This window comes from Oncorhynchus nerka, linkage group LG17, assembly GCF_034236695.1.
Source record: "Oncorhynchus nerka isolate Pitt River linkage group LG17, Oner_Uvic_2.0, whole genome shotgun sequence".
Classification (NCBI taxonomy): Eukaryota; Metazoa; Chordata; class Actinopteri; order Salmoniformes; family Salmonidae; genus Oncorhynchus; species Oncorhynchus nerka.
In genome coordinates, this window is record NC_088412.1 from 50,450,209 (window position 1) to 50,473,233 (window position 23,025).

The window sequence follows — 23,025 nt, forward strand, 5'->3', positions numbered from 1 at the left end:
ATGCGTGCCATTTTCCCTACATTTACATCGAAAGGACAGCAGTGGAGAAGGTGGAAAGTTTTATGTTCCTTGGCGTACACGTCACAGACAAGCTGCAATGGTCCAACCACACAGAGTGGCGCAACAGCGTCTCTTCAACCTCAGGAGGCTGAAGAAATTTGGCGATTCACTCAAAACCCTGACAAACTTTTACAGATGCACAATCGAAAGCATCCTGTCGGGCTGTATCACAGCCTGGTAAGGTAACTGCACCGCCCTCAACCGCAAAGCTTTCCAGAGGGTGGTGCGGTCAGCACAACACGTCACTGGGGGCAAGCTACCTGCCCTCCATAACATCTACAGCACCTGATGTAACAGGAAGGCCAGAAAACAAACATAACTAAGGTCAGGGCGTGACAGTACCCCCCCCCCAAAGGTGCGGACTCCCAGCCGCAAACCTAAACCTATATGGGAGGGTCTGGGTGGGCATCTAACCTTGGTGGCGGCTTTGGTTCTGGACGCCGCCCCCCCTTTACACTGAGTCCCCTCTTGTAGCACTGACCCATGGATCATCGCCGGAGGCTCTGGACTGCGGATCCTCGCCGTAGGCCCTGTGCTGGGGACCCTCGCTGCGTGGATCATCGCCAAATGTTCTGGACTGGGGACCGTCGCTGGAGACCTCGGGCTGGGGACCATCGTTGGAGGTTCCGGACTGTGGCCCGTCGTTGGAGGTTCCGGACTGAACTGTCGCTGCACGCTCTGGACTGGGTACTGTCGCCGGATGCTCTGGACTGCCGAGGCGCACTGTAGGCCTGGTGCCTAAACTAGTGGTACCGGGCTGGGGACACGCACCTCAGGGCGAGTGCGATGAGAAGGAACAGGGCATACTGGACCCTGGAAGCGTGGTGCTGGAACTGGTGGTACCGGGCTGTGGACACGCACCTCAGGCGAGTGCGAGGAGGAGGAACAGGACGTACTGGACTGTAGAGGCGTACTGGAGGTCTGGAGTGTAGAGCTGACACAACCCGTCCTGGCTGGATGTTTATTTTCGCCCTGTAAATGCAGGGCGCTGGCACAGGACGCACTGGGCTGTGCAGACTCACCGTGGCAGGGTCTTGTCCCCTGCCATTACCTCCTCCCAGGTCCATGATGTCCTCCACTCCTCTTTCTCCCGGGTCCAAGCACACTGCTTGGTCCTTTTTGGGGTTGTGGGTTGTTCTGTCACAGTCGTCATAAAGAGGAGACCAAGGCACAGCGTGGTAAGCGAACATAACTCTTTAATTAAAGAGAGAACACTGAACAGAACTAAACAAAACGAACCGTGACGCAATATGGCTTGTGCGGACAGGCAACTAAACATAGAATAACAACCCACAAAATAACCAAGGAATATGGCTACCTTAATATGGTTCCCAATCAGAGACAACGATAAACAGCTGCCTCTGATTGAGAACTAATCTAGGCAACCATAGACATATACACCTAGACTAGAAAACCCCTAGACAACACAAAACTAAACAAACCACCCTTTTCACATCCTGACCTAACCAAATAATAAAGAAAAAAGATAACTAAGGTCAGGGCGTGACAGTAATAAAAAAAAAAGTAGCCTGCCCTATACGATATTTCAGAATTTGCAGTCCATCATATTTAGGTTGAGGGAAAAGTCGACGCAAAACATTGTTGAATTAATGTTCTGCTGACAAGTCCACAACAATTTGCCGTTGTTTTCTCTTTCAGAAACTGACCGTCCCCATTTCAGATCCAATAGTTCCAAATTAGCCCTATACATCAAATAAAGGCCATTATTGTCACCATAGAAGGTGAATGGAGGGTGTTTTCCAAAGTTTTAATGCTGGTTCACACAGTTTTACAACAGGTCTGATTTATAACTGGAAACATGCACATGCATGGCGTGATCCAAGTTTATAAATCTCCATTCTTTTGTACGCAGATTAATAAATGGCGCACACAGAAATTGAGTGAGAAATATAGAACTCAACGGTTGATTAGTGGGGTCCTGTGACTGAAGTCCTGTGGTTAATGGCTGACCCTGGTCATGTGGTGGATTGTTCGCCCCTTTCCTACATTAGAGACCGGTGTTTATACCCCCTCCCACCTCCTCTACCCCTACTCTCTCCCCTTCTGGCCAAGACAGGTGGTCTGGGCTCTCCTCTGCTCTGTCTTTAACGATTTGTCAGGAATCTTTGCCAGAGACATGGTCTATAAATATAAGCGACTGAGTTCCTCTCTTTCTCTCGCTCAACCTCTACCTCTCACTGCTTCCCCTTCTGTCTTGCTCTCTCACTCTCTCTGCCCCTTGACGTTACTCTACCTTTCCCTAACTCTCTCACTTTCTGTTTCAGTTTCTCTCTCTCTCTCTCTCTCTCTCTGTCTCTCTCTGTGTCTATCTCTCTCTCTCTCTCTCTCTCTCTCTGTGTCTCTCTCTCTCTCTCTCTCTCTCTGTCTCTCTCTCTCTCTTGCTGTGAGCCTGCTATGTTCTATAGATGATTGTAGATGTACAGTTGAAGTCTGAAGAGAACATACACCGTGTGTATGTGCGTGCATGCGTGTGTGTGTGTGCATGCAGGTATATACAGTTGAAGTTTACATACACCTTAGCCAAATACATTTAAATTCAGTTCTTCACAATTCCTGACATTTAATCCTAGTAAAAACTCCCTGTCTTAGGTCAGTTAGGATCACCACTTTAATTAAAGAATGTGAAATGCCAGAATAATAGTAGAGAAAATGATTTATTTCAGCTTTTATTTCTTTCATCACATTCCCAGTGGGTCAGAAGTTTGCATACACTCAAATAGTATTTGGTAGCATTGCCTTTAAATTGTCAAACGTTTCAGATAGCCTTCCACAACCTTTCCAGAATAAGTTGAGTGAAATTTGGCCCATTCCTCCTGACAGAGCTGGTCTGAGGCAAGTTTTTAGGCCTCCTTGCTCGCACATACTTTTTCAGTTCTGCCCACAAATTTTCTATAGGATTGAGGTCAGGGCTTTTTGATGGCCACTCCAAAACTTAACTTTGTTGTCCTTAGGCCATTTTGCCACAACTTTGGAAGTATGCTTGGGGTCATTGTCCATTTGGAAGACCCATTTGCGACCAGGCTTTAACTACCTGACTGATGTCTTGAGATGTTGCTTCAATATATCCACAGCATTTTCCTCCTCGTGATGCCATCTATTTTGTGAGGTGCACCAGTCCTTCCTACAGCAAAGCACCCCCACAACATGATGCTGCCACCCCCATGCTTCACGGTTGGGATGGTGTTCTTCGGCTTGCAAGCCTCCCCCTTTTCCCTCCAAACATAACAATGGTCATTATGGCCAAACAGTTCTATTTTTGTTTCATCAGACCAGATGACATTTTTCCAAAAAGTACAATCTTTGTCCCCATGTGCAGTTGCATGTGCAGGTTCAAAAGTCTGGCTTTTTTATGGCGGTTTTGGAGCAGTGGCTTCTTCCTTGCTGAGCTGCCTTTCAGGTTATGTCAATATAGGGCTCCTTTTACTGTGGATTTAGATACTTCTGTACCTATTTCCTCCAGCATCTTCACTCTTTGCTGTTGTTACTGGGATTGATTTGTGCACCAAAGTACATTAATCTCTAAGAGACAGAACATGTCTAGCTCCTGAGCAATATTTTATTTTTACCTTAATTTAACTAGGCAAGTCAGTTAAGAACAAATTCTTATTTTTAGTGATGGCCTAGGAACAGTGGGTTAACTGCTTTTTTCAGGAGTAGAACAACAGATTTTTACCTTGTCAGCTCGGGGATTTGATCTTGCAACCTCTCGGTTACTAGTCCAATGCTCTAACCACTAGGCTACCTGCCACCCCGGCTGTGTGGTCCCATGGTGTTTATACTTGCGTGCTATTGTTTGTGCAGATGAACGTGGTACCTTCAGGATTTTGGAAATTGCTCCCAAGGGTGAACCAGACTTGTGGAGGTCTACAATTGGAGGTATTGGCAGATTTCTTCAGATTTTCCCATGATGTCAGCAAAGAGGCAGTCAAATAATGTCAATTAGCCTATCAGAAGCTTCTAAAGCCATGACATAATTTTCTGGAATTTCCTAAGCTGTTTAAAGGCACAGTCAACTTAGTGTATGTAAACTTCTGACCCACTGGAATTGTGATACAGTGAATTATAAGTGAAATAATCTGTCTGTAAGCAATGGTTGGAAAAATTACTTGGGTCATGCACAAAGTAGATGTCCTAACCAGATCACTGCACCTGTACACAGCTCATCTGTAAATAGCCTATCCAATCTACCTTATCCCCATACTGTATTTATTTATTTATCTTGCTCCTTTGCACCCCAGTATCTCTACTTGCGCATTCATCTTCTGCACACCCTACCATTCCAGTGTCTTATGGCTTGAATCCCGCTAACGGGATCGATATGACAACAGCCAGTGAAAGTGCAGGGCGCCAAATTCAAAACAACATAAATCTCCTAATTAAAATTCCTCAAACATAGAAGTGTTTTACACTATTTTAAAGATAAACTTGTTGTTAATCCTACCACAGTGTCCGATTTCAAAAATAATTTACGTCGAAAGCACACCAAACGATTATGTTAGGTCTGCATCTAGTCACAGAAAAACACAGCCATTTTTCCAGCCAAAGAGAGGAGTCACAAAAAGCAGAAATAGAGATAAAAATGAATCACAAACCTTTGATGATATTCATAAGATGACACTCATAAGACTTCATGTTACACAATACATGTATGTTTTGCTCGATAAAGTTCATATTTATATACAAAAATCTGAGTTTACATTGGCGCGTTACGTTTAGTAGTTCCAAAACATCCGGTTATTTTGCAGAGAGCCACATCAATTTACAGAAATACTCATAATAAACATTGATAAAAGATTCAACTATTATGCATGGAATTATAGATACACTTCTCCTTAATGCAACCGCTGTGTCAGATTTCAAAAAAGCTTTACCGAAAAAGCACACCATGCAATAATCTGAGTACAGCGCTCAGACAACAAATCAAGCCGTACAGATATCCGCCATGTTGTGGAGTCAACAGAAGTCAGAAATAACATTATAAACACTTACCTTTGATCATCTTCATCAGAATGCACTCCCAGGAATCCCAGTTCCACAATAAATGTTTGATTTGTTCGATAAAGTCCATTTATGTCCAAATACCTCCTGCTCGTTTGGCCCAGTAATCCAAATGCTCAATGCGCGATCGCTTAGTTCAGACGAAAAGTCCAAAAAGTTATATTACAGTTCATAGAAACATGTCAAACGATGTATAGAATCAATCTTCAGGATGATTTTATCATAAATCTTCAATAACGTTCCAACCGGAGAATTCCTTTGTCTTCAGAAATACAATGGAACTCAAGCTAACTCTCACGTGAATGTGCGTGACCAGCTCGTGGCACTCTGCTAGACCACTGACTCATCCAGCTCCCATTCCCCCCTCCTTCACAGTAGAAGCATCAAACAAGGTTCTAAAGACTGTTGACATCTAGTGGAAGCCTTAGGAAGTGCAATTTGACCCCATAGACACTGTATATTCGATAGGCAAATAGTTGAAAAACTACAAACCTCAGATTTCCCACTTCCTGGTTGGATTTTTTCTCAGGTTTTTGCCTGCCATATGAGTTCTGTTATACTCACAGACATCATTCAAACAGTTTTAGAAACTTCAGTGTGTTTTCTATCCAAATCTACTAATAATATGCATATATTAGCAACTGGGCACCAGTAGCAGGCAGTTTACTCTGGGCACCTTATTCATCCACTCTACTCAATACTGCCCCCAGCCATAACAAGTTATTTGCTATTGTTACGTCCGTCATTAGAATGAGACCAAGGTGCAGCGTGGTAAGCTTACATTTTTTCTTTATTTAAAATGACACCGAAAAACAACTAAATAAGAAAACGAACGTAAAGCTATATGCAGTGCAGAACGCAACTACACACAAACAAGATTCCACAACTTAAGTTGTGAAAAAGGGATGCCTAAATATGATCCCCAATCAGAGACAACGAATGACAGGTGCCTCTGATTGGGAACCATACCCGGCCAAAAAAGAAATAGACAAACTAGAATGCCCACCCAAATCACACCTAACCAAATAGAGAAATAAAAAGGCTCTCTAAGGTCAGGGCGTGACAGCTATATTGTAATTACTTCGCCACCATGGCCTATTTATTGCCTTACCTCTCTTATCCTACCTCATTTGTACATGCTGTATATAGATTTTTCTACTGTATTATTGACTGTATGTTAGTTCAACTCTGTGTCGTTGTATGTGTCGAACTGCTTTGCTTTATCTTGGCCAGGTCGCAGTTGCAAATCAGAACTTGTTCTCAACTAGCCTACCTGGTTAAATAAAAGTAAAATAAATATAAAATTAATGAAATAACCGACTTTCTAAAACTATAGTTTGTTAATTAACAAGAAATGTGTGGAGTGGTTGAAAAACTAGTTTTAATGAAAGTGTATGTAAACTTCCAACTTCAATTGTATATGTGAAAACTCTGATAGCATCCGAAAGCACCATAATCTCAGTAAAACTTTTCCTCAGGCTAATATAATGGTGTTCCATCTCCTTACCAGTGCAAAGGTCATATTCTATGACAATCTAACAACACAAATTATCCATCAAGCTTTTTGGACTTAATTTCGAAACTATGACATCATTTCCTGTTGTTTTGACAGAGAACGCAGGCAGGGAGCAGGTGGTGGCGGGGGAAGAGTGGCGTACCAATGTCACTGTGATGACTACCATGGCGGTGGGTGTGGTTGTTGTTGAAGGCGGAGGCGGCAAACACCGAGTGGCGATAGAGGCCAAACCGCCGCTGCAACCCAAGCCGGATGTGATCAAGAAGGAACAGAATAAGAAGAGCCAGAGCTACAAGATGGAGTCAGGATCTGGGGGAGTCAAAGCCAACATTCCCAGGTTTTCTCTGGAGGACAAGAGGGAGACCGAATATGTAAGTAATGACTCCGTCTAGCAGCATGGATATAGATATTTAACTAATACCTACCACCCCTATTTCTCACATACCATACCCATCTGTTTACTGACACACACAGACCCCCCTCCCTCATCTGTTTACTGACACACACAGACCCCCCCTCATCTGTTTACTGACACACACAGACCCCCCTCATCTGTTTACTGACACACACAGACCCCCCTCATCTGTTTACTGACACACACAGACCCCCCTCATCTGTTTACTGACACACACAGACCCCCCCTCATCTGTTTACTGACACACACAGACCCCCTCATCTGTTTACTGACACACACAGACCCACCCCCTCATCTGTTTACTGACACACACAGACCCACCCCCCTCATCTGTTTACTGACACACACAGACCCACCCCCTCATCTGTTTACTGACACACACAGACCCACCCCCTCATCTGTTTACTGACACACACAGACCCACCCCCTCATCTGTTTACTGACACACACAGACCCCCCTCATCTGTTTACTGACACACACAGACCCCCCTCATCTGTTTACTGACACACACAGACCCCCCCTCATCTGTTTACTGACACACACAGACCCCCTCATCTGTTTACTGACACACACAGACCCCCCTCATCTGTTTACTGACACACACAGACCCCCCCCTCATCTGTTTACTGACACACACAGACCCCCCATCATCTGTTTACTGACACACACAGACCCACCCCCCATCTGTTTACTGACACACACAGACCCCCCTCATCTGTTTACTGACACACACAGACCCCCCTCATCTGTTTACTGACACACACAGACCCCCCTCATCTGTTTACTGACACACACAGACCCCCCTCATCTGTTTACTGACACACACAGAGCCCCCCTCATCTGTTTACTGACACACACAGACCCCCTCATCTGTTTACTGACACACACAGACCCCCTCATCTGTTTACTGACATACACAGACCCCCCATCATCTGTTTACTGACACACACAGACCCCCCACCCCCTCATCTGTTTACTGACACACACCCATACTTTACTGTTAGTACTGTGTTGCTACAGTGCTAGTACTGTGTTGCTACAGTGCTAGTACTGTGTTACTACAGTGTTACTACAGTGTTACTACAGTGTTAGTACTGTGTTAGTACTGGGTTAGTACTGGGTTAGTACTGTGTTGCTACAGTGTTAGTACTGTGTTGCTACAGTGATAGTACTGTGTTACTACAGTGTTACTACAGTGTTACTACAGTGTTAGTACTGTGTTAGTACTGGGTTAGTACTGGGTTAGTACTGTGTTGCTACAGTGTTAGTACTGTGTTGCTACAGTGATAGTACTGTGTTACTACAGTGATAGTACTGTGTTACTACAGTGTTACTACAGTGTTACTACAGTGTTAGTACTGTGTTAGTACTGGGTTAGTACTGGGTTAGTGTTTGTACTGTGTTGCTACAGTGTTAGTACTGTGTTGCTACAGTGATAGTTACTGTGTTACTACAGTGTTACTACAGTGTTACTACAGTGTTAGTACTGTGTTAGTACTGTGTTAGTACTGGTTAGTTAGTACTGTGTTAGTGCTGTGCTAGTACTGTGTTGCTACAGTGATAGTACTGTGTTACTACAGTGATAGTACTGTGTTACTACAGTGTTACTGTGTTGCTACAGTGTTAGTGTTACTACAGTGTTAGTACTGTGTTACAGTGTTAGTACTGGTTTGTTAGTACTGGGTTAGTACTGTGTTGCTACAGTGTTGCTAGTGTTTGTACTGTGTTACTACAGTGTTACTACAGTGTTACTACAGTGTTAGTACTGTGTTAGTACTGGGTTAGTACTGGGTTAGTACTGTGTTGCTGTGTTGCTACAGTGTTTGTACTGTGTTAGTACTGTGTTGCTACAGTGTTACTGTGTTACTGTGTTACTACAGTGTTTGTACTGTGTTGCTACAGTGTTTGTACTGTGTTGCTACAGTGTTTGTACTGTGTTGCTACAGTGTTTGTACTGTGTTTGTACTGTGTTGCTACAGTCTTTGTACTGTGTTGCTACAGTGTTAGTACTGTGTTGCTACAGTGTTAGTGCTGTGTTGCTACAGTGTTTGTACTGTGTTGTTTGTACTGTGTGTTTGTACTGTGTTGCTACAGTGTTTGTACTGTGTTGCTACAGTGTTTGTACTGTGTTGCTACAGTGTTTGTACTGTGTTGCTACAGTGTTTGTACTGTGTTGCTACAGTGTTTGTACTGTGTTTGTACTGTGTTGCTACAGTCTTTGTACTGTGTTGCTACAGTGTTAGTACTGTGTTGCTACAGTGTTAGTGCTGTGTTACTACAGTGTTTGTACTGTGTTGCTACAGTGTTTGTACTGTGTTGCTACAGTGTTTGTACTGTGTTGCTACAGTGTTTGTACTGTGTTGCTACAGTGTTTGTACTGTGTTGCTACAGTGTTTGTACTGTGTTGCTACAGTGTTTGTACTGTGTTGCTACAGTGTTTGTACTGTGTTTGTACTGTGTTGCTACAGTCTTTGTACTGTGTTGCTACAGTGTTAGTACTGTGTTGCTACAGTGTTAGTGCTGTGTTGCTACAGTGTTAGTAATGTGTTGCTACAGTGTTAGTAATGTGTTGCTACAGTGTTAGTACTGTGTTGCTAGAGTGTTGCTACTGTGTTGCTACAGTGTTTGTACTGTGCTAGTACTGTGTTGCTACAGTGTTTGTACTGTGTTGCTACAGTGTTAGTACTGTGTTAATACTGTGTTAGTACTGTGTTACTACAGTGTTTGTACTGTGTTAGTACTGGGCTAGTGCTGTGTTGCTACAGTGTTTGTACTGTGTTAGTACTGGGCTAGTGCTGTGTTGCTACAGTGCTAGTACTGTGTTGCTAGAGTGTTTGTACAGTGTTAGTACTGGGTTAGTGCTGTGTTACTACAGTGTTTGTACTGTGTTGCTACAGTGTTTGTACTGTGCTAGTACTGTGTTGCTACAGTGTTAGTACAGTGTTTGTACTGTGTTAGTACTGGGCTAGTGCTGTGTTGCTACAGTGTTAGTACTGTGTTGCTACAGTGTTGCTACAGTGTTTGTACTGTGTTGCTACAGTGTTAGTACTGTGTTAGTACTGTGTTACTACAGTGTTTGTACTGTGTTAGTACTGGGTTAGTGCTGTGTTACTACAGTGTTTGTACTGTGTTGCTACAGTGTTTGTACTGTGTTAGTACTGTGTTGTACTACTGTGTTGCTACAGTGTTTGTACTGTGTTGCTACAGTGTTTGTAGTACTGTGTTTGCTACAGTGTTTGTTACTGTGTTGCTACAGTGTTTGTACTGTGTTGCTACAGTGTTAGTACTGTGTTGCTGTGTTAGTACTGTGTTACTACAGTGTTAGTACTGTGTTTGTTAGTGCTGTGCTAGTGTTTGTACTGTGTTGCTACAGTGTTAGTACTGTGTTGCTACAGTGTTAGTACTGTGTTGCTACAGTGTTAGTAATGTGTTGCTACAGTGTTAGTACTGTGTTGCTACAGTGTTGCTACTGTGTTGCTACAGTGTTTGTACTGTGTTAGTACTGTGTTAGTACTGTGTTGCTACTGTGTTGCTACAGTGTTTGTACTGTGTTGCTACAGTGTTAGTACTGTGTTAGTACTGTGTTAGTACTGTGTTACTACAGTGTTGCTACTGTGTTGCTACAGTGTTTGTACTGTGTTACTACTGTTTAGTGCTGTGTTGCTACAGTGTTTGTACTGTGTTGCTACAGTGTTAGTACTGTGTTGCTAGTGTTGCTACTGTGTTAGTACTGTGTTGCTACAGTGTTTGTACAGTGTGTTGCTACAGTGTTAGTGTTGCTGTTTGTACTAGTACAGTGTTTGTACTGTGTTAGTGCTGTGTTACTACAGTGTTTGTACTGTGTTAGTACTGGGCTAGTGCTGTGTTGCTACAGTGTTTGTACTGTGTTAGTACTGGGCTAGTGCTGTGTTGCTACAGTGCTAGTACTGTGTTGCTACAGTGTTAGTACTGTGTTGCTACAGTGTTTGTACTGTGTTAGTACTGTGTTGCTACAGTGTTAGTACTGTGTTGCTACAGTGTTACTACAGTGTTTGTACTGTGTTACTACAGTGTTAGTACTGTGTTAGTACTGTGTTACTACAGTGTTTGTACTGTGTTAGTACTGGGTTAGTGCTGTGTTGCTACAGTGTTAGTACTGGGTTAGTGCTGTGTTACTACAGTGTTAGTACTGGGTTAGTGCTGTGCTAGTACTGTGTTGCTACAGTGTTGCTACAGTGTTTGTACTGTGTTACTACAGTGTTAGTACTGTGTTAGTACTGTGTTACTACAGTGTTTGTACTGTGTTAGTACTGGGTTAGTGCTGTGTTGCTACAGTGTTTGTACTGTGTTGCTACAGTGTTTTTACTGTGCTAGTACTGTGTTGCTACAGTGTTAGTAGTACAGTGTTAGTACTGGGCTAGTGCTGTGTTGCTACAGTGTTTGTACTAGTACTGTGTTGCTACAGTGTTAGTACTGTGTTGCTACAGTGTTTGTACTGTGTTAGTACTGTGTTGCTACAGTGTTTGTACTGTGTTAGTACTGTGTTGCTACAGTGTTACTACAGTGTTTGTACTGTGTTAGTACTGGGTTAGTGCTGTGCTAGTAGTGTTGCTACAGTGTTGCTACAGTGTTTGTACTGTGTTACTACAGTGTTAGTACTGTGTTAGTACTGTGTTACTACAGTGTTTGTACTGTGTTAGTACTGTGTTAGGTGTTTGCTACAGTGTTAGCTGTGTTGTGTTACTACAGTGTGTTGCTACAGTGTTTTGCTACTGTGTAGTACTGTGTTGCTACAGTGTTACTGTGCTACTGTGTTGCTACAGTGTTAGTACAGTGTTTGTACTGTGTTAGTACTGGGCTAGTGCTGTGTTGCTACAGTGTTTGTACTGTGTTAGTACTGGGCTAGTGCTGTGTTGCTACAGTGCTAGTACTGTGTTGCTACAGTGTTTGTACAGTGTTAGTACTGGGTTAGTGCTGTGTTGCTACAGTGTTAGTACTGTGTTGCTACAGTGTTAGTACTGTGTTGCTACAGTGTTGCTACAGTGTTTGTACTGTGTTGCTACAGTGTTAGTACTGTGTTAGTACTGTGTTAGTGCTGTGTTACTACAGTGTTTGTACTGTGTTAGTACTGGGCTAGTGCTGTGTTGCTACAGTGTTTGTACTGTGTTAGTACTGGGCTAGTGCTGTGTTGCTACAGTGCTAGTACTGTGTTGCTACAGTGTTTGTACAGTGTTAGTACTGGGTTAGTACTGTGTTGCTACAGTGTTTGTACTGTGTTAGTACTGGGTTAGTGCTGTGTTGCTACAGTGATAGTACTGTGTTACTACAGTGTTAGTACTGGGTTAGTACTGTGTTAGCTACAGTGTTTGTACTGTGTTGCTACAGGGTTAGTGCTGTGCTAGTACTGTGTTACTACAGTGTTTGTACTGTTGTGTTAGTGCTGTGTTTGTACTGTGTTGCTACTGTTAGTACTGTTGCTACAGTGTTTCTGTGTTGCTACAGTGTTAGTGCTGTGTTGCTACAGTGTTAGTAATGTGTTGCTACAGTGTTAGTACTGTGTTGCTACAGTGTTGCTACTGTGTTGCTACAGTGTTTGTACTGTGCTAGTACTGTGTTAGTACTGTGTTAGTACTGTGTTACTACAGTGTTTGTACTGTGTTAGTACTGGGCTAGTGCTGTGTTGCTACAGTGTTTGTACTGTGTTAGTACTGGGCTAGTGCTGTGTTGCTACAGTGCTAGTACTGTGTTGCTAGAGTTTTTGTACAGTGTTAGTACTGGGTTAGTGCTGTGTTACTACAGTGTTTGTACTGTGTTGCTACAGTGTTTGTACTGTGCTAGTACTGTGTTGCTACAGTGTTAGTACAGTGTTTGTACTGGGCTAGTGCTGTGTTGCTACAGTGTTAGTACTGTGTTGCTACAGTGTTGCTACAGTGTTTGTACTGTGTTGCTACAGTGTTAGTACTGTGTTAGTACTGTGTTACTACAGTGTTTGTACTGTGTTAGTACTGGGTTAGTGCTGTGTTACTACAGTGTTTGTACTGTGTTGCTACAGTGTTAGTACTGTGTTGCTACAGTGTTTGTACTGTGTTTGTACTGTGTTGCTACAGTGTTTGTACTGTGTTGCTACAGTGTTTGTACTTTGTGTTTGTACTGTGTTGCTACAGTGTTTGTACTGTGTTGCTACAGTGTTTGTACTGTGTTGCTACTGTGTTGCTGTGTTAGTACTGTTGCTACAGTGTTAGTACTGTGTTAGTACTGTGTGTTGCTACAGTGTTGCTACTGTGTTGCTACAGTGTTTGTACTGTGTTGCTACAGTGTTTGTACTGTGTTGCTACAGTGTTAGTACTGTGTTAGTACTGTGTTAGTGCTGTGTTTGTACTGTGTTGCTACAGTGTTTGTACTGTGCTGTGTTGCTACAGTGTTTGTACTGTGTTGCTACAGTGTTGCTACTGTGTTGCTACAGTGTTTGTACTGTGTTAGTACTGGGCTAGTGCTGTGTTGCTACAGTGTTTGTACTGTGTTGCTACAGTGTTGTTGTACTGTGTTAGTGTTGCTACTGTTTGTTAGTGTTTGTACTGTGTTGCTACAGTGTTACTACTGTGTTGCTACAGTGTTAGTACTACAGTGTTTGTACTAGTGCTGTGTTGTTAGTGCTGTGCTAGTGCTGTGTTGCTACAGTGTTTGTACTGTGTTGCTACAGTGTTAGTACTGTGTTAGTACTGTGTTAGTACAGTGTTGCTACAGTGTTTGTACTGTGTTGCTACAGTGTTAGTACTGTGTTAGTACAGTGTTAGTACTGTGTTAGTGTTAGTGCTGTGTTACTACAGTGTTTGTACTGTGTTAGTACTGTGCTAGTGCTGTGTTGCTACAGTGTTTGTACTGTGTTAGTACTGTGTTAGTGCTAGTGCTGTTTGCTACAGTGCTAGTACTGTGTTGCTACAGTGTTTGTACAGTGTTAGTACTGTGTTAGTACTGTGTTGCTACAGTGTTTGTACTGTGTTAGTGTTACTGGTGTTTGTACTGTGTTGCTACAGTGTTTGTACTGTGTTAGTACTGTGTTAGTACAGTGTTTGTACTGGGCTGTGCTGTGTTGCTACAGTGTTAGTGTGTGTTGCTACAGTGTTAGTACTGTGTTGCTACAGTGTTAGTACTGTGTTGCTACAGTGTTTGTACTGTGTTAGTACTGGGTTAGTGCTGTGTAGTACTGTGTTGCTGTTTGTAGTGTTTGTACTGTGTTAGTACTGTGTTGCTAGTGTTAGTACTGTGTTAGTACTGTGTTACTACAGTGTTTGTACTGTGTTAGTACTGGGTTAGTGCTGCTGTGTTGCTACAGTGTTTGTACTGTGTTGCTACAGTGTTTTTACTGTGTTTGTACAGTGTTGCTACAGTGTTGTGTTGCTACAGTGTTTGTACTGTGTTAGTACTGGGCTAGTGCTGTGTTAGTACTGTGTTACACAGTGTTTGTACTGTGTTAGTGCTGTGTTGCTACAGTGTTTGTACTGTGTTAGTACTGTGCTAGTACTGTGTTGCTACAGTGTTTGTACTGTGTTAGTACTGGGTTAGTGCTGTGTTGCTACAGTGTTAGTAATGTGTTGCTACAGTGTTAGTACTGTGTTACTACAGTGTTTGTACTGTGTTGCTACAGTGTTGTACTGTGTTAGTACTGGGTTAGTGCTGTTTTAGTAGTTGCTACAGTGTTTGTACTGTGTTGCTACAGTGTTGCTACAGTGTTTGTACTGTGTTGCTACAGTGTTTGTACTGTGTTGTACTGTTAGTACTAGGTTACTGTGTTACTACAGTGTTTGTACTGTGTTGCTACAGTGTTAGTACTGTGTTAGTACTGTGTTACTACAGTGTTAGTACTGTGTTACTACAGTGTTTGTGCTGTGTTAGTACTGTGTTAGTGCTGTGTTGCTACAGTGTTTTACTGTGTTGCTACAGTGTTTGTACTGTGTTGCTACAGTGTTTGTACTGTGTTGCTACAGTGTTAGTACTGTGTTGCGTACTGTGTTAGTACTGTGTTAGCGTGTTACTGTGTTTGTACTGTGTTAGTACTGTGCTAGTAGTGTTAGTGCTGTGTTGCTACAGTGTTTGTACTGTGTTAGTACTGGGTTAGTACTGTGCTGTGTTGCTACAGTGTTAGTACTGTGTTGCTAGTGTTAGTTGTGTTGTACAGTGTTAGTACTGTGTTGCTACAGTGTTAGTACTGTGTTGCTACAGTGTTAGTACTGTGTTGCTACAGTGTTAGTACTGTGTTGCTACAGTGTTGCTACTGTGTTGCTACTACAGTGTTTGTACTGTGCTAGTACTGTGTTGCTACAGTGTTTGTACTGTGTTAGTACTGTGTTGCTACAGTGTTTGTACTGTGTTGCTACAGTGTTAGTACTGTGTTAGTACTGTTACTAGTACTGTGTTTGTACAGTGTTGTACTACTGTGTTGCTACAGTGTTTGTACTGTGTTAGCTAGTGCTGTGTTGCTACAGTGTTTGTACTGTGTTGCTACAGTGTTAGTACTGTGTTGCTACTGTGTTAGTACTGTGTTGCTACAGTGTTTGTACTGTGTTGCTACAGTGTTAGTACTGTGTTGCTACAGTGTTGTACTGTGTTGTGTTAGTACAGTGTACTGTGTTAGTACTGTGTTGCTAGTGTTTGTACTGTGTTGTGCTGTGTTTGTACTGTTACTACAGTGTTTGTTTGTACTGTGTTAGTACTGGGCTAGTGTTTGCTGTGTTGCTACAGTGTTTGTACTGTGTTAGTACTGTGTTAGTAGTGCTGTGTTGCTACAGTGTTAGTACTGTGTTGCTACAGTGTTTGTACAGTGTTAGTACTGGTGTTAGTACTGTGTTGCTACAGTTACTTGTTTGTACTGTGTTAGTACTGGGCTAGTGCTGTGTTGCTACAGTGTTTGTACTGTACTGTGTTAGTACTGGGCTAGTGCTGTGTTGCTACAGTGTTAGTACTGTGTTGCTACTAGTGTTTGTACAGTGTTGTACTGTGTTGCTACAGTGTTTGTACTGTGTTAGTACTGTTAGTTGCTACAGTGTTAGTACTGTGTTGCTACAGTGTTACTACAGTGTTTGTTACTGTGTTACTACAGTGTTAGTACTGTGTTAGTACTGTGTTACTACAGTGTTTGTACTGTGTTAGTACTGGGTTAGTGCTGTGTTGCTACAGTGTTTGTACTGTGTTGCTACAGTGTTTTTACTGTGCTAGTACTGTGTTGTGTTTGTACTGTGTTAGTACAGTGTTTGTGTTTGTACTGTGTTAGTACTGGGCTAGTGCTGTGTTGCTACAGTGTTTGTGTTACTGTGTTTGTACTGGTTAGTGCTGTGTTGCTACAGTGTTGCTAGTGCTACTGTGTTGCTACAGTGTTTGTACAGTGTTAGTACTGGTGTTAGTGCTGTGTTGCTACAGTGTTTGTACTGTGTTGCTACAGTGTTAGTACTGTGTTGCTACAGTGTTTTGTACTGTGTTGCTACTACAGTGTTTGTACTGTGTTGCTACAGTGTTTGTACTGTGTTAGTACTGTGTTAGTGCTAGTACTGTGTTGCTACAGTACTGTGTTGCTACAGTGTTTGTACTGTGTTGCTACAGTGTTTGTACTGTGTTGCTACAGTGTGTGTGTGTTGTGTTGCTGTGTTAGTACTGTGTTGCTACAGTGTTTGTACTGTGTTGCTACAGTGTTAGTACTGTGTTAGTGTTTGTACTGTGTTACTACAGTGTTAGTACTGTGTTACTACAGTGTTTGTGCTGTGTTAGCTACTGTGTTAGTGCTGTGTTGCTACAGTGTTTTTACTGTGTTGCTACAGTGTTTGTACTGTGTTGCTAATGTTTGTACTGTGTTAGTACTGTGTTGCTACAGTGTTAGTACTGTGTTGCTACAGTGTTAGTACTGTGTTAGTACAGTGTTAGTGTGTTTGTACTGTGTTTGTACTGTGTTAGTACTGTGTTAGTACAGTGTTAGTGCTGTGTTGCTACAGTGTTTGTACTGTGTTAGTACTGGGTTAGTGCTGTGTTGCTACTTGTTAGTACTGTGTTACTACAGTGTTAGTACTGTGTTGCTACAGTGTTAGTACTGTGTTGCTACAGTGTTTGTACTGTGTTGTTACTACAGTGTTAGTACTGTGTTGCTACAGTGTTTGTACTGTGTTAGTACTGGGTTAGTGCTGTGTTGTGTTTGTACTGTGTTAGTACTGCTGTTTGCTACAGTGTTAGTACTGTGTTGCTACAGTGTTAGTACTGTGTTGCTACAGTGTTTGTACTGTGTTAGTACTGGGTTAGTTGCTACAGTGTTAGTACTGTGTTGCTACAGTGTTACAGTGTTTGTACTACAGTGTTTGTACTGTGTTAGTACTGGGTTAGTGCTGTGTTGCTAGTACTGTGTTGCTACAGTGTTACTACAGTGTTACTACAGTGTTAGTACTGTGTTAGTACTGTGTTACTTGTTTGTACTGTGTTAGTACTGGGTTAGTGCTGTGTTGCTACAGTGTTTGTACTGTGTTGCTACAGTGTTTTTACTGTGCTAGTACTGTGTTGCTACAGTGTTAGTACAGTGTTTGTACTGTGTTAGTACTGGGCTAGTGCTGTGTTGCTACAGTGTTTGTACTGTGTTAGTACTGGGCTAGTGCTGTGTTGCTACAGTGCTAGTACTGTGTTGCTACAGTGTTTGTACAGTGTTAGTACTGGGTTAGTGCTGTGTTGCTACAGTGTTAGTAATGTGTTGCTACAGTGTTAGTACTGTGTTACTACAGTGTTTGTACTGTGTTACTACAGTGTGTGTACTGTGTTAGTACTGGGTTAGTGCTTTGCTAGTACTGTGTTGCTACAGTGTTGCTACAGTGTTTGTACTGTGTTGCTACAGTGTGTGTACTGTGCTAGCACTGTGTTACTACAGTGTTTGTACTGTGTTGCTACAGTGTTAGTACTGTGTTAGTACTGTGTTACTACAGTGTTAGTACTGTGTTACTACAGTGTTTGTGCTGTGTTACTACAGTGTTGCTACAGTGTTTGTACTGTGTTACTACAGTGTTAGTACTGTGTTAGTACTGTGTTACTACAGTGTTTGTACTGTGTTAGTACTGGGTTAGTGCTGTGTTGCTACAGTGTTTGTACTGTGTTGCTACAGTGTTTTTACTGTGCTAGTACTGTGTTGCTACAGTGTTAGTACAGTGTTTGTACTGTGTTAGTACTGGGCTAGTGCTGTGTTGCTACAGTGTTTGTACTGTGTTAGTACTGGGCTAGTGCTGTGTTGCTACAGTGCTAGTACTGTGTTGCTACAGTGTTTGTACAGTGTTAGTACTGGGTTAGTGCTGTGTTGCTACAGTGTTAGTAATGTGTTGCTACAGTGTTAGTACTGTGTTACTACAGTGTTTGTACTGTGTTACTACAGTGTGTGTACTGTGTTAGTACTGGGTTAGTGCTTTGCTAGTACTGTGTTGCTACAGTGTTGCTACAGTGTTTGTACTGTGTTGCTACAGTGTGTGTACTGTGCTAGCACTGTGTTACTACAGTGTTTGTACTGTGTTGCTACAGTGTTAGTACTGTGTTAGTACTGTGTTACTACAGTGTTAGTACTGTGTTACTACAGTGTTTGTGCTGTGTTAGTACTGGGTTAGTGCTGTGTTGCTACAGTGTTTTTACTGTGTTGCTACAGTGTTTGTACTGTGTTGCTACAGTATTAGTACTGTGTTACTACAGTGTTAGTAATGTGTTGCTACAGTGTTAGTACTGTGTTACTACAGTGTTTGTACTGTGTTACTACAGTGTGTGTACTGTGTTAGTACTGGGTTAGTGCTGTGCTAGTACTGTGTTGCTACAGTGTTAGTACTGTGTTACTACAGTGTTAGTAATGTGTTGCTACAGTGTTAGTACTGGGTTAGTGCTGTGCTAGTACTGTGTTGCTACAGTGTTAGTACTGTGTTGCTACAGTGTTAGTACTGTGTGCGTACTGTGTTAGTACTGTATTAGTACAGTGTTAGTGCTGTGTTGCTACAGTGTTTGTACTGTGTTAATGCAGTTTTATAGAGGTGTTATGTGCTGTTAGTACGGTGTTAGTACGGTGTTAGTACGGTGTTAGTACGGTGTTAGTACGGTGTTAGTACGGTGTTAGTATGGTGTTAGTACAGTTCTATTGAGGTGTTGTGTGCTTTGTATGCAGGGCCCATGCAGGAGAGAGATGGAGAGCATTCTGAACAGTCTTAAAATCTCCAATGTGCTCATCCCAAAGGCATCCGCATCCCCAACTGTGACAAAAAAGGCTTCTATAAGAAAAAACAAGTGAGTCTCGCTTTGCTTTAAGTATTACACACACACACACGTACACGTACACATGCACACACACACACACACACACACACACACACACACACACACACACACACACACACACACACACACACACACACACACACACACACACACACACACACACATTCACTATACAGGCTTCAAAAAGAAACCTCGCCCAGGCCCCCCCCAATGCATTCTTTGACAGTACCTTGACAGAAACAGAAACATCAATAGCATTATCAACATAAATAATAACCAGGTATTACAGAGACAACTGCACACTGCTGACTCACTACACTCTTAACAATTCTGGGTTTAAAAACATCTTATTATTTGGTTAACCTAGCACTGAGTAAATATTGGCTAGAACACACCCTTAGTTATTTTGACCCAGCCAGTTGGGTTGAGTGAATAACCCAACTAATTGTTATTTTGACCCAGCCAGTTGGGTTGAGTGAATAACCCAACTAATTGTTATTTTGACCCAGCCAGTTGGGTTGAGTGAATAACCCAACTAATTGCGATTACCCAAACATGGGTGATTTAACCATCAGTTGTTGTTTTTTTGTTTTTTGTACTGTTATGTTGGGTTGCCTTAGCAGCGGGATTATATTCATTAGATCTTAATATGTGATGACTATACAGCACAACAGCTTAACAGGAATGACATTTACGCTCATGGGTGGCTAAAAAGAACTATCTGAAGGCCACGCCCCAACTAAACTACGCCTCCAGTCTTTTGATCTGACCCATTGGATCATATCTCAATAACCCAAAAGTGTTTAAAGAAAACAACCCAGCAGCTAATGACCCAACGCCTGCAACCCAGCAGTTGGGTCAACCAAACAACCCAGCATTTTTTAGAGTGTAGGAACAGCAAATTAAATTGTTAAAGAACATTTTCAAAAATGTCAACTTGATATCTGTCGTTTTCAGCACCACCCCAACATCAACATAATATGTGAAAATGGCGCTATTTGTAGTAAAAATATACAGGAAGATGTATTTCCAATGATATCATTGGTATGCATCGTGATTTTAATTCAATATGAGTAGGCGTTGCCTACTAATTGTCTACTAATTGTTTGATGATGTCATTGGGAACACTTATTTTCCTCCATCTTTTTTTTACTACAAAACATAGAATCCATTTCTCACGTACAGTATGTTGATGTTGGGGTGGTGCTGAGATGATGAATATTAGGTAGAACATTCTAGAAATGTCCCTTAAAGTGAGTGTGTGTTTGAGAGAGAGGATGTGAGTGTGGTCTGAGCCTGTGTGTGACACTAGATGTGGTGGAGGAGGAGTGTGGCTGGCGTGCATCTGGTGGAGAGCAAAGAAAGCAAGTATTTTGGTGAGGGCGATGGGAGGTCTCACTAGAGAAAACACAGAGACTACCACTGGTGTTGTTCTTAATGTCTGTGGCGGGACAGACGTCGGCCACCCATGGTCTATACACCGACGGAGAATAGAGGGAGTAGAAATACATCCGATATTTGCAGAATGCTGGATCTGTGTTGGGCATACAATATGCTTCATATCAATTGTAAATACATTACATTTATTACATAATATATTATCCATACGGAGAGGATATGATGCAACAGCCTACTGGACGGAGGGAGGGGGTGGTCCACACACACACACACCATCCAACCCAGTAAATACCCCTAACATCCCACTTCCCAGGGGCAGAAGGGCTGACAAATGGTCTCTGACGATTCTGAGAAATGGAATGAGTCATATTATAACTCGCTTTAACATCACCGTGGCTCAGAGAACATTGGAACGCACCACACGCACATACAGTTGTGGCCAAAAGTTTTGAGAATGACACAAATATAATTTTCACAAAGTCAAGCATTTCATGAGTGTCAAAGACTTTTATTGACAATTACATGAAGTTGATGCAAAGAGTCAATATTTGTAGTGTTGACCCTTCTTTTTCAAGATCTCTGCAATCCGCCCTGACATGCTGTCAATTAACTTCTGGGCCACATCCTGACTGATGGCAGCCCATTGTTGCATAATCAATGCTTGGAGTTTGTCAGAATTTGTGGGTTTTTGTTTGTCTACCCGCCTTATGAGGATTGACCACAAGTTCTCAATGGGATTAAGGTCTGGGGGGTTTCCTGGCCATAGACCCAAAATATCGATGTTTTGTTCCCCGAGCCACTTAGTTATCACTTTTGATAACCAGTGAGATATACCTGCTGGACTGCGTTCTATGGGTGGGTGGTGCTATGGTGACCAGTGAGCTGAGATACAAGGCGGGCTTTACCCACTACTCACTTTTGCCTTATGGCAAGGTGCTCCATCATGCTGGAAAAGAGATTGTTCATCACCAACTGTTCCTGGATGGTTGGGAGAAGTTGCTCTCGGAGGATGTGTTGGTACCATTCTTTATTCTTGGCTGTGTTCTTAGGCAAAATTATGAGTGAGCCCACTCCCTTGGCTGAGAAGCAACCCCACACATGAATGGTCTCAGGATGCTTTACTTTTGGCATGACACTGGACTGATGGTAGCGCTCACCTTGTCTTCTCTGGACAAGCTTTTTTCCGGATGCCCCAAACAATCGGAAAGGGGATTCATCAGAGAAAATGACTTTACCCCAGTCCTCAGCAATCCCTGTACCTTTTGCAGAATATCAGTCTGTCCCTGATGTTTTTCCTGGAGAGAAGTGGCTTCTTTGCCACCCTTCTTGACACCAGGCCATCCTCCAAAAGTTTTTGCCTCATTGTGCATGCAGATGCACTCACACCTGCCTGCTGCCATTCCTGAGCAAGCTCTGTACTGGTGCCCTGATCCCGCAGCTGAATCAACTTTAGGAGATGTCCTGGCGCTTGCTGGACTTTCTTGGGCGCCCTGAAGCCTTCTTCACAACAATTGAACCCCTCCCATTAAAGTTCTTGATGATCCGATGAATGGTTGATTTAGGTGCAATCTTACTGGTAGCAATATCCTTGCTTGTGAAGCCCTTTTTGTGCAAAGCAATGATGACGGCACGTGTTTCCTTGCAGGTAACCATGGTTGATAGAGGAAGAACAATGATTCCAAGCACCACCCTCCTTTTGAAGCTCACAGTCTGTTATTCGAACTCAATCAGCATGACAGAGTGATCTCCAGCCTTGTCCTCGTCAATACTCACACCTGTGTTTACGAGAGAATCACTGACATGATGTCAGCTGGTCCTTTTGTGGCAGGGCTGAAATGCAGTGGAAATGTTTTTGGGGGATTCAGTTAATTTGCATGGCAAAGAGGGACTTTGCAATGAATTGCAATTCATCTGATCACTCTTCATAACATTCTGGAGTATATGCAAATTGCCATCATACAAACTGAGGCAGCAGACTTTGTGAAAATTAATATGTCATTCTCAAAACCTTTGGCTACGACTGCGCGCACATATATACATGTACAAGGGCATACACACACACACACACACACACACACACACACACACACACACACACACACACACACACACACACACACACACACACACACACACAGTACATGCAGTGACATGTATAACAGTTGGATATGTGAATTGATTTCGATGCTCAGTATATATCTGGTTTGGTTGGAGAGAGTGTGGTTAGATTGGGGCTGTAGCCACTATGGCAGTAATCTACTAGTCAGGGATCCATGATGATTTTCTTCACAAGGAGCTTGCGTTCCTAAATTGAAAAAGTAAGGAGCACATACAGAAATTTAGGAGCACAATGAAAGTATTTGAGGAAGA

General features: G+C 42.5%; 1 protein-coding gene across 1 annotated transcript in view; it reads left to right on the forward strand.

Annotated features, from left to right (window-relative positions):
* The window catches only part of LOC115145418 (insulin-like growth factor-binding protein 3), a 95,532-nt gene that overhangs the window by 21,235 nt on the left and 51,272 nt on the right, over positions 1–23,025 (forward strand). The window contains 3 exon segments of the mRNA XM_065002781.1: positions 6,692–6,966; positions 19,148–19,208; positions 19,211–19,266. Coding sequence (XP_064858853.1) covers positions 6,692–6,966; positions 19,148–19,208; positions 19,211–19,266 — 392 coding nt within the window.